General features: G+C 40.8%; 1 protein-coding gene across 1 annotated transcript in view; it reads right to left on the bottom strand.

Moving 5' to 3' along the window:
* The window catches only part of LOC136862777 (protein tyrosine phosphatase domain-containing protein 1), a 914,123-nt gene that overhangs the window by 246,555 nt on the left and 654,808 nt on the right, over positions 1-12,760 (bottom strand). Inside the window, exon 6 of the mRNA XM_068226146.1 lies at positions 7,462-7,645. Coding sequence (XP_068082247.1) covers positions 7,462-7,645 — 184 coding nt within the window. The remainder of the gene's footprint in view (positions 1-7,461; positions 7,646-12,760) is intronic.

Here is a 12,760-nt window from a genome sequence, read left to right as displayed (position 1 = left end):
GCAGTTTGTTGTGTCCCCTTTTTTCGGTAACTTGACTATCAGCCCCTTCTTCCAGTCGGTCGGTATTTTTTCCTCTTTCCACATCTTCTCCAGCAGTGGGTGCAGCAGTTTGATTGTAGTATCAAGGTCTGCTTTCAGTATTTCCGCTGGAATGTTGTCCAGACCTGGTGCCTTCCCATTTTTCATTTGCTTCAATGCTGTCCGTATCTCACCCTGGGTTGGAGAGTCAAGACCGATGCCTGGATCACCTTCCGCTTCTTCCTTACCTTCTTCTCCTTTCTGCTCATTTTCCAGTCCCACATCTCTATTAAAAACCTCCGCAAAGTGTTCCCACCATCTACTCAGCTGCTGTTCGCACGTAGTGAGGATCTCGCCTGTCTTGCTCTTCACAGGCCTAGTTTTATTGAAACCTTTCTTCGAAAGCATCTTTGTGATACCATGAAGCTCCTTTATATCACCCCATTTTGCCGCCTGTTCAGCTTTCTCTGCCTGTTCATCAATCCACTTCCTGTGATCCTTTCGCACACTCCTCTTTACTTCCTTATCTGCTACTGAATACTCAGCTTGTGTTTGAGCCTTCTGCTGTCTAGTTTTGCATATATTTTGTTTGGCCTTTATCTCCTTCCTATAATTTATCTTGTCCCAGGTCTGATCAGATATCCATTGAGCCTCACTGGAATACAATTTTCTTAACCCGAACTGCCTTCCATGTAAATAATAATTTTCCAACAGTGTCTAATGCAGCATAATCAGAAATAATGCCTTCCCAGATATAGAATGCAACCATAACAAGCTGACCGGACTGTTATTAACAGCTTTATGTTTATCACCCTTTCCTATGTACAATGGGACTACTATAGCAACTCTTCAATCATTTGATATAGCTCCTTCAAGCGAACAGTAATCTAATAATTATTTCAGGTATGGCATTATATCCCAACCCATTGCCTTTAGTATATCTCCAGAAATCTTACTAATACCATCTGCATCTTTTGCTTTCAACGTTTGTATATTTTCGTAAATAACCGAGCGAGTTGGCCATGCGTTTAAGGCATAGTGGGTTCGGACCTCACTGTCGGAAGCCCTGAAGATGGTTTTCCGTGGTTTTCCATTTTCACACAAGGCAAATGCTTAATTAAGGCAACGGCTGCTTTCTTACCGCTCCTGGACCTTTCCTATCCCATTGTCGCCATAAGACCTATCTGTGTCTGTGCGGCGTAAATAAAATTCTGGGAGAAAAAAGCCGTAGATTTTCATTGGTAAATGTCAGTACTTCCCTAGAATTAGTCACCTCCTCTGCCTTGACATTATCCTCATTCCCAAATGCTTTTACATACTACTGACTAAGCATATCTGCCTTTTTTAAATGTTTAGTGATACATTTCCCTCGTGCCTTAGTAATTCCTGGAACGTCCATTCTGGAACCTGTTTCTGCTCTATAGTACCTATACATACCCTTTCACTGTTCGCTAAATTCATATGACTGTCAATTTATACTTCCCATCCTGTTATCCTTAGCTGATTTTATTTTTTGCTAAATTCAAATTGCTGGCAAGTTCCTTCCATATTCCGTAACTTCCACAACCATTCATAACACGACTTCTTTTTAACCTGCACATCCATGTTAATCTCTTCACTTCTCTGTTTGAATTTAGTGGATATTTGCCTTTCCTTATCACATTTAAAGATACGTACCTCTTTTCTCATTCCGCAACAAATGCCTTAAACCCACCCCGTATACATTCTACATTCGTATATACCTTTCCCTAACGATTGTAATTCCTTTCTAAAACTCCCTCATGCCTCTCTTTTCAACCATATCCCACATGTTAATAGTCCTACTTTTGCAACCTTCCTTTCTGTTACAACTACGACTAAAACAGCTTCGCGATCACATACACCATGTGGTTTTATCAACACCCTATCTAGAATATTCTTCCCTCCACTTGGCTCCAACACCATCTGATTCACTGTTCTTCCCAGATTAACTTATTCACCATTTGTTGGTAATGGTAATGCTTCCGTCATTAGCATAACCTTCCCAGTTGTTAATATTTGGTAAGCTGAGATCACCTTCTACACTCAAGTTTATTTCTCTGCCGTTGCCCACATAGTTTATTATCTTAACAAATAAGTCCGCATTAGCGTCATCCCTTTCAGTTCTGTTGTCTACTATCTTTAGTGATGAGCCTTACCCCTTGAATTTCATGTTTCTCATCCTTAACCTCTTCGTAGCTTACACATTCTGGATAACCCCCTCCTATCGACTCTATCTTGTCTGTGTGATAAACATTCATTTCTGGGAGAACATTTTTGCATCCATCAAAGAACTTCTCAGCCATGATTCAACTCGTTACTATGTTTGGTTAATAGATATCTATGAAATTACTTAATTCTATTCCTTTCCTTACAATAGTCCCACTACTTCTACACTATTTCAATCTTACTTGACTTCCAGCGTTCTGTACTCTCATCACCGCTCTCTAGTGTACAACGTTTCCTTGAATGTACCTCCCTATGACCTTTCCGAACAAAGCCCATAGCTTATACATATCCATGAGGTTCATGTGAGGGCCATCAGAATGAAGATCCCCACCGCTTACCCACCCATTACGATCTACAAATCTCACTAACAGTTTCCTCTCTCTCTCTCTCTCTCTCTCTCTCTCTCTCTCACACACACACACACTCAATAGTCTTAATCACCATTAACCCTCCAGTAAGTATCCTTCCTACACACTATCCCATTGGCAACTTTCCTCTCTCGCTTCAACTTACACCCTACTGACATAACCATATCCCACACATTCTCAACTGTATTGGTACCTATTCCTGCTTGCCTTATGTTGTTGGTACCAACATGAAAAACTACCACCTTCATTTATCGTTTTCTTTCCCATCTACATTCCTCAACAACTGCCTTAACCTAATTCCTGGATAACTCTCTAACCTGGTTCCCTTTCTAACTCGTCACTGTTCGGGCAAAAGGTTATATCTCACATTGCTCTTTCCATCTCTTATTTTCCTTAAGACTGGTCACACCTCCCAGTTACATTCATAGTATTTATCCCAACAGAACAATATTCGTTGTGTTCATTTTCCTTTGCTTACGTTTAAAGGAAAATGAACCTTACCGTATCGCACTCCAGGAATGTATGTTTGCATGACTTATTTACGCACCCCTACAGTATAATGTACTTAAGGTTCATTTTCCTTTACATGTTAGCATACGAAAATGAATACGACGAAAATTTTTCTGATGGGCTGCATATCCATATGTGGCTGGGAGGCGTGACAAGTTTTAAGGAAAATAATGGATAGGAAGAGCATTGTGAGATATAACCTTTTGTCCGAACAGCGACGAAAAATAGCATTCACCATGACGAGAGACTCCACTTCATTGGACACTCTCCACCCCTTGTCTCCCTCGTAATCTCTGATGACTGCATACTCTACTTCCTCCTACCTTTCCTCCCTTCTATGAACCTGTTCCACCCCTCTTCCTATCCTCTACAGTACATTTCTCTTTCCTACTTTTCTCTTACCTCACCCTCTTCTTCTACTACTACAGTACTAAAATGTTTCCATTCCTCCCCTGAAGGGGGAGGCGGGCCTCTTAGACGGTGACGCCGTCTCTCAGGCCGGGAGATTTGTTACGGTGAAGGAGATGCTCGGAGAAGATGAGGGGGGTGGCGGACCAGCCGTGGCCACTTATGGGCCGAGACCCACTCTGCATCTTCCTACCACCTTCTTCTGTAACACCTCCCCGTTCTTCACCCTTTCTCTGCTGTTCTACCAGCAGTGACTTATACCGACTCTTCGCGGATACGTCTCCTGAATTCTCGCCCTTTTCCGAGCTAATCAAAAATAATTTCGTAAATTAATTACCAGCAAATATTACACCAAATATGGTATTTCACTAATTATGACTGTGATGATATTACTCATCCTTCGCTGCCTACCACGCATCGAACTGCTGCAACACGGCATCTCCCTCCAAGCCTTTCATCACTATATCTATGATCTTTCAACTGAACTCTGCATCTATTACCTTTGGCCTCTCCGACGTCACATCGTGCGCAACTCTACAAGATTCTATAACTTTCAAACTTGTTTCCCCTAATGTCCATCCCACTCCTTGACGGCTATAAATTAGACCTCCTCTCGGGCAAACAATGAGTTCGTGTTTGGCTACGGTCATTTGCGTGTCGAGGTGGAGCCTTGCGTTTTAATTAGGGAGCTGGTTCTCCAAACTATTATTATTATTATTATTATTATTATTATTATTATTATTATTATTATTATTATTATTATTACGAGGGTAGTTTTTTCAAGTTTCGATAGGCCGTAAATAATAGACGAATTGAGATAACAAGATGATTTTATTACCAAAAGATTTGAACATTCTTACTTATTTTTCTACATAGTCACCATGAAGGTTGAGGCAATTGTTATAACGAGAGGCCAGCTTTCCTATACCCTCTGCAATGAAGTCTGCCGCCAGTGAGTTGACGTAGGTCATTACAGCGTCTTGAAGCTCTTCGTTGGTAGCGAAGCGTTGTCCAACTAACCACGTCTTCATTTCTCGAAAGAAGTGGTAGTCACTGGGTGCTAGGTCAGGACTGTAAGGTGGGTGGTCAAAGACTTCCCACTTGAACTTTCGGAGAAATTCTTTTGTCACATTGTCACTATGCGGTTGTGCATTGTCATGGACCAGAACCACGCCAGATGAGTGCATGCCTCTTCGTTTGTTTTGTTTTGCTCTCCGGAGGCGACGTAGGGTCGCACAGTAGACTTCCTCATCTGGCATAGACTGGCGGCAGACTTCTTTGCAGAGGGTATAGGAACGCTGTTCTCTCGTTATGACAAATGCCTCAACCTTCATGGTGACTATGTAGAAACATGAGTAAGAATGTACAAATATTTTGGAAATAAAATCATGTTGTCTTGCACACGTCAATTATTTATGGCCTATCGGAACTTCGAAAAAAATAGCCCTCGTATTATTATTATTATTATTATTATTATTATTATTATTATTATTATTATTATTATTATTATCATCATCACTCTTCTATGTGAGGTAAGAGGGTAGAAAGGGAACTCATGTAAAAGAATAGCCAATATCTCTGCAAGTATCCATAATTCATCTAGGCTCAGTAGTTTCTCGCGAATAGAAAATGCTAGTTGCTTTACGTCGCACCGACACAGGTAGGTCATATGGCGACGATGGGACAGGAAAAGACTAGGAGTGGGAAGGAAGCGGCCGTGGCATTAATTAAGGTACAGCGCCCCAGCATTTGCCTGATGTGAAAATGGGAAACCACGGAAAACCATCTTCAGGGCTGCCGACAGTGGGGTCAAACCCACTATCTCCCGAATACTGGAGACTGGCCGCACTTAAGTGACTGCAGCTATCGAGCTCGGTCTAACGAACTTTACTGACATATAAGATAACAGGCTTTTGTGCGTCAGTCTCACAATAAAGAATTTGATTTGTCTGCGATTTAATTCTTGGCTCCAATTGACGTTTACTTTTGTTATTACAACTGTCATAGCGTCTTTCATGAGAATAGAATTTGCACAAAACTAAAATCTATTTCTTGTTTGCTCCATACTTGTTGTCAAAAACATGAAACCAGTAAAAGGAAACAACAGCCAGAAGATATGAATTATTCTCAAGTGGTGGCTAACTATGGCACTTAAATCCTTAATTCGTTACTGTACGCCTTACTATCACAAGTGAAACCACTTACGTCAAGGTGAACATGACAATGGACCACAAGATAAAAAGAAAATTGTCACGAAGAGCACGTACAGCGACGATATTTACATTATAAGGCGAAACATGCTATTGACAATATGCAGGAATTCAGTTCTTTGGATAATCATTCGTTGACAAACGTCTAGCAACTGAAATTGATTAACAGAAGGTAAACTTCATTCAACTAGAAAATGTAAAGTTCAGAATAATTGGGAACGCACTTGGCACTCCCCATACTTACCTTATGAGAAAATACCTGTAGAACTACAGTATATAATATTGTTGTTCTTAGTTCATGTACGGAGCATAGAATACTGTTACTTGCCAGCCCTTTTCGGTACTTCTTGGAAGGGACTAGTGATTCAGCCGGCCTGGAGGGCATGGCTGGCATTTCCGTGTATTGTTCTCGTCGGCTGGCTTACCTGTGAGTTTCTTGGAGATTCAACGAGAATGTTCCGTCTCTACCCACATCGCGAATATTCTGGTTCACATCACCCGAGCTATAAGAAGAGAAGCTAGCCGCGGGCAGTCAGTCACTGTTGGTGCTGGACTCGGAAGTCAGTGTTGGACACCGTGATGGAGCCAGTGTCAGACTCTGTGTGTTGCGGATCGGTGGCTGGGCTGAGGGCAATGGAGGTGTTGGCTGTCGCTAGTGTCCCACCGAGGTCTGAACGAGGGGCTGTTGTGGTGGTTGCGCAGGAGTTTCCAGCGAGTAGGCGGACTGAAGACACCAGGACAGCAGAATGTGTACTGACTTATAGTACTGTGTGTGTATTTTTGTGGATTGAGGACCACCGTGAGTCAGCGATTGGCTATGTTATCGTGAGTGTGAGGGTAATTAGACCTGTGTTAATATTCACTGTTGTGAGTATCGTCCTACTGTCGAATACTGTTGAGCTGTTGCTGTTTAGTTGTTCACTGCATGTGACTGAGTCAATTATGGGACTGTCTGAGGAGTCGAACCAAGGAACAGTCACGGTGAGTTGTGAAGAACGTAGCCCTGTGTTCAAATCCAGCGGTCTGCCCACAGCGGCTGTATAAGTTGAGAGGACTTGGGGAAGGGAAAGTAAAGATTAGCCGTCCCTAAATAATAGCAACGGGCCTGACCGCCTGATATGCCATAAGGAAGAGAGACTTGTAAACAGACAGCAGTTAGTAAGTGTGGCCAATCATGGTTGATCAGAATTGTGTGTGTCTATGTATATGTGAGGTGTGCATTTATTGGGCCATCCTGAAATGAATTAAAGTAATAAAACGGGCGCTGCTTTCTTCGTAACACTACCGATATCATCAAACCTGCATAGGTCTAATCAGTAAGTGTAAACCTGCTTTCATGGTGTGTCTGAACAGGTGTGTGTTCCTTTGATTAACAGAGGCTCGGGTTGGAAAGGAAGCAGCGTTAAATACCAATCTGACATTCGCCTGGAGTCGAAGAGGGAAACAGGAAAAACACTTCTGAGATGACCGAGTGTGGGATTTTAATTCGCTCTTCTTCCCACTCGTGTTCCTGTTTCAGATTCTGAAACCAGTATTCAATTCATGGCAGTGCTGAGAATCAAATCTGGGCCTACCAGACGGAAGGACATTAAGTAAATTTTTATATAACCGCAAATTTACCTTCGAATTGATAAAACGAAATCAATTGCAGCTAATAACACTTAATAACTATCATATAAGATTTTATTTAAGTCACATACTTGTTGCAGAAGACAGTACTCTGTGGATGAATGAACTGCTCGAAGTCTTGCACGCAAAGGATCTGGCCTCTTGTTTGAATGGCATTCGGCCTCTTGAGTCGCACAAACCGGATGGCGTCGTTGGCTTTCACTCGCAAGCTGTACACCAGGTAGCACGCAATGAGCACACCAGTCCTTCCAAGTCCTGAAACAGCACCCGCCTCCCCTTCACTCTAACAGAACAAAAAAACACATTCTAAGTATATGATTCCATCACTGAGACATTTTCTATTATTTTAATATGACCAATTTTATTACCAATGTACGACACATATTCCAATTACAGGTTCAACAAAGGATGCCATGATCAATAGTCCAAATAATAATAATAATAATAATACAAAAGAGAAACGTCTTTGTATATCGAATATGGCACGGGGAGCAAAGCTTTTCCAATATTCTGAAATGGAAACGGGTACAATAACATTATTTATCTAATAATGTGTAGGGCCACCTCTAGCCCGGAGAAGTGGAGCAATTCGATGTGGCATTATTTCCACAAGTGGATGGAACACCTCTAATGAGATATTAAGCTACCTAGGTAATTTCCAATCGTATCCTGACGTTTGTAGGTGCAGGACATTAGATGAAAAAGGACCTTTCCACTACATACCATACAAGTTTGGGTTCATATCCGTTGGAAGTAGTGGGCATACAATTTGCCGGACACTTCAGAATGCGTCTTGAACTATTACTGGACAACTTTAGCCTAATGAGACTGTGAGTTATCTGTAGGAATATACTTTCATAGTCAGGGAATGTTAGGTCAGTGAAGGGTTAGAAACGGTCATCAAGGAGGGCTTCATAATGAGCACCGTTCAATGGCATGCTTTGACGAAGTAGTGAACACATCTCATATAATATGAAGACACCGCAAAGTAGTGTGGACACCCTACCTTCTTCCACAGTGTCGTGTTGACAATTGGAATCCATGGCCTTACTGCGGTTCATTCCTCACTCGAAACCTGGCATCAACCCAAACACTTCGTACCCGGATTACTCAGATCATGTCACATGTTTGCAGTCGCACACAGAGTCCAGTGATCGACATCGCAAACGCGGATAAGACGCGGTGCACAGAGATGTGTTCTTAACAAGGACAATCTGGTGGGTCCTCTACTTCCATTTCTTACAGATGCTAGAGAGAACTGAAGTAATCTAATAGATTTAAATCTCTTATTTCTTTCATTGGATGTGGCTGTAATCTGGACAAGTATTTCAGCTCTATTATCATGGACATTTCTACTCAGAAGTTTCTGGTCCAGATCGATTAAACAACCATCGTCGGCCACAGCAATGTCCACAGTGGATCGTAATGCATTCAGTGAAATATACTAGGAACGTACGTGATATTCCAGAAAAAGATGTATTAAGTATTCCCAAATCTTCCGATAGTGATCGTCTTATACGTCTGGAAGCCAACAATTATATCCCGTTAAACTTCGAATAACTCACATCGTTTTACAACCATGATGCGAGGTTCAACTAATATGGCACGATCACCTTTATAAGTTATTTTGACATGTCAGTGTAACACTAGTAATTACAAAAATGTTGCACCGTCGAAAGTGATGCATAAACTTTAAACTTGTTTATGGTTTTCACGATGGATTATATAACCGAAGATAAATTCCGAGCCCTCGCATCAACTGAGATGATGCAACTCAATGTACATCTGCAAGATTTACAGGCTTCACGAACCTTGCGAACTACATACCATACTCCTGGCTCGGCCGATAAGTAAATATGGAGCTCCAGTGACGGCAATTAGTAGTTCTGACACACGACAGAGGTGGCTATTGTTGAAGAAAATTCTACAGTTGACTATTATTATCTGCTGAGGCCTCAGGCTGAGAAACATCACTTTCACCCAAAACATTATTCACCTTTGCCGAATCGCTTTATTCCTCTGCTATCACAGTAAATAACATTCGAGTAAAATTTTGACATCCGGTTGCTATCGGGCATTGGGATGGTTGATCCACAAGTCTCAACGAGATATGGAGTAGATTCTATTTAGAGAGGAGTGTATAAATGATCATACACTACTTCAAATTCATTTCTATATTTTTCGTTAATTACTGGCCTTAAAATGATCGTGAATTTGTGTTTCGCTGCAATGAGGTTATTTTAGGTCTTATCTATTGTTGTAGATTCTTTGCTTTAAGAAAATAATTAGTAAAGTATTACTTTCTAGATATTATGTCCCCAGCGGCGTCCTTAAATTTTTTAACTTCCACATCAGTTCATGAGCCCGTTGTTGGTGATTGCTTTGCCCTCGTATGAGTGCGTTAGGTTAAAATGAATTCCTTCAAATATGACATAGTTTAATTAGGCCATTTGATGGATTTGTATGTTAAATACTGAAACATGAGAACACAATGATTACAACTGATCACATAAAAATACATTATGTATCCTCAACGGAATAATAATAATTCACTCAAAGTTGTGGAGTTCCATGTCACAAATCGGAAAGTCTACTGTGGGTGTTAAACACAAACAAAAGCCCCGTTATTTCTGATTTCTCCTTTGATTATAATATTATCCACATATCCACACATCATTTGCTGGGTTCAGTCGCTGGAGGGCGAATCTTTCCAAAATTTTCATTCAGAATGGCAACAGTTCCACAGCACCTACTTTTCCTAAACAATACAGTTTCAAATAAAGTTTCATTTTTACCCATTTCCATGACTACAATACACACAGATTTCAAAAAACTAAGATCCTGTCAACAAAATTTGTCGATGACTGAAGTTATTACTTGCGATGGCAGGCGGTGATTCCTGCACATAGGTTGTTTTTCATAGTACAGACATTCGGAGAGGAAAGGGAAGAATTAGTACAAGTGTAAACAAAGTGACGAATGCTCTGATGAAGTATTAACTTTAAATTAAAAAATAAAATCGTCGTTTTAATGAACCCTGATGAATTTGAACATAATCATGTGACGAATACTGAACAAATGAAGATCAGTGAAAATGAAATTAATCTAAAGCGTATCGCTGGAGAACATCATGAGATGCCATCCGACCGAAATTTTTTCACTGTTCTCAAAAAGTGCCTTTGGATGGTTTTAGCTCTTCTATCAGATTAACAGATTTTAATAACTGTCGCAAGAGAGCGATCAAGGGACATTCGGCACATTTCCCAAGTAATCGGTGGACTCAACGAGATTCTACAATGATTCCGTTCAACTTTAACAGCAGATAATCTATTGCTTCATGATTTGTATGAAGATCAGAGCATAATATTCAAAATGGAAGAATTCTCATATATAGTACGAGAGACATTATACGCCGATTGGTAAAGAGTACAAACTGGTATCTAGATGGAATTCAGTAGCAGCCTGCAGATATATTTTGAAACCTTAGACATAACCATGTTTTGTTTAGGCCTAGTCCGTGACTGCAAATTCATTCTTTATAAATAATTAATCCGTAATCTTCTTCAATCGGAGTAAACTAAAGAAGAACTTATGAATTACGTCTCCTATTCAATAACTTACACAGCAATATCAGCTTCACCATAGAACATGAAACCAACATATCAATTAACATCCTGCACCTCACCATCACAGTCACCGATGAGGCACACAAATTAAACATTTACATTGTTGAACAGATGTACAACAAGAAGTAAAATACGAGATAAAGCTACAGAGTGAATCCTGGGAAACAACTTGGCAAACGAAATGGAATTCGATGTGGAGCTCTCGACATTAAAAGGGCTTGCGTAAGAAAGAAAGTAGAACTGGCTGAGTCAGTTAAAAGGATGCATCTGGATGTGCTAGGAGTAAGTGATATTCTGGTAAAGGGAGATAACGAGGAAGAGATAGGAGATTATAATGTGTGCTTGACGGGTGTTATAAAGGGAAGGGTAGGGTTGTTTATCAGCAACACCATTGCACGCAACATAGTTTCTGTTACGCACGTAAATGAGCGAATGATGTGGGTAGATTTGTCAGTTGGAGGAATTAGGACGAGAATTGTCTCAGTGTATTCAGCATGTGAGGGTGCAGATGTGGATGAAGTTGACAAGTTTTATGAAGCATTGAGTGACATCGTGGTCAGGGTTAACAGCAAGGATAGAATAGTGCTAATGAGCGATTTCAATGCGAGCGTTGGAAATAGAACTGAAGGATATGAAAGGGTGATTGGTAAATGTGGGGAAGATAAGGAAGCTAATGGGAATGGAAAGCGTTTGCTGGACTTCTGTGCTAGTGTGGGTTTAGCAGTTACGAATACATTCTTCAAGCATAAGGCTATTCACCACTACGTGTGGGAGGCAAAGGGTACCAGATCCATAATAGACTATATATTAACAACTTCGAATTCAGGAAATCTGTTAGGAATGTACAAGTTTTCCGGGGATTTTTCAATGATAATGACCACTATTTGATCTGTAGTGAACTAAGTATCTCCAGGCCTAGGGTAGAGAAAATGAAATCTGTCTGCAAACGAATACGGGTAGAAAATCTCCAGGACGAGTAAATTAGACAGAAGTACATGGATATGATTAGTGAGAAGTTTCGAACAGTGGACAGTAAGCAGGTTCAGGATATAGAAAGAGAATGGGTGGCATACAGGGAAGCTGTAGTAGAAACAGCAAGGGAATGCCCAGGAAAAACTGTGTGTAAAGATGAGGAAAGGCGAATATCTTGGTGGAATCATGAAGTGAGAGCAGCTTGTAAACGTAAAGAGAAGGCTTATCAGAAATGGCTCCAAACATGGGCCGAGGCAGACAGGGATTTGTACGTAGATGAAAGAAACAGAGGGAAACTAATAGTTTTTGAATCCGAAAAGAAGTCGTGAGAAGATTTTGGTAAGAACCTGGAAAGGCCATCTCAAGCAGCAGGGAAACCTTTCTGGACAGAAAGAATCTTAGGCAGGCGGAGGGGGGGAAGGAAATGAACAGTGTTTTGAGTAATTCAGGTGAATTCATTATAGATCCAAGGCAATCATTGGAGAGGTGGCGGGAATATTTTGAACATCTTCTCAACGTAAAATTATATCTTCCTCGTGGTGTCGCGAACAACCAATGTCATGGGGAGGAGGAAAATGATGTTGGGGAAATTAGGCTTGAGGAAGTGGAAAGGATGGTAAATAAACTCCATTGTCCTAAAGCAACAGGAATAGATGAAATTAGACCTGACATGGTGTAGTATATTGGGAAGGCAGGGATGAAATGGTTTCAATAGAGTAGTAAGATTAGCATGGAGCATTGGTAAGGTACCTTCAGATTGGACAAAAGCAGT

Source organism: Anabrus simplex, chromosome 2, assembly GCF_040414725.1.
Source record: "Anabrus simplex isolate iqAnaSimp1 chromosome 2, ASM4041472v1, whole genome shotgun sequence".
Classification (NCBI taxonomy): domain Eukaryota; kingdom Metazoa; phylum Arthropoda; class Insecta; order Orthoptera; family Tettigoniidae; genus Anabrus; species Anabrus simplex.
Note: the sequence above shows the minus strand (reverse complement) of the source record. Positions and strands in the feature narration are given on the sequence as shown.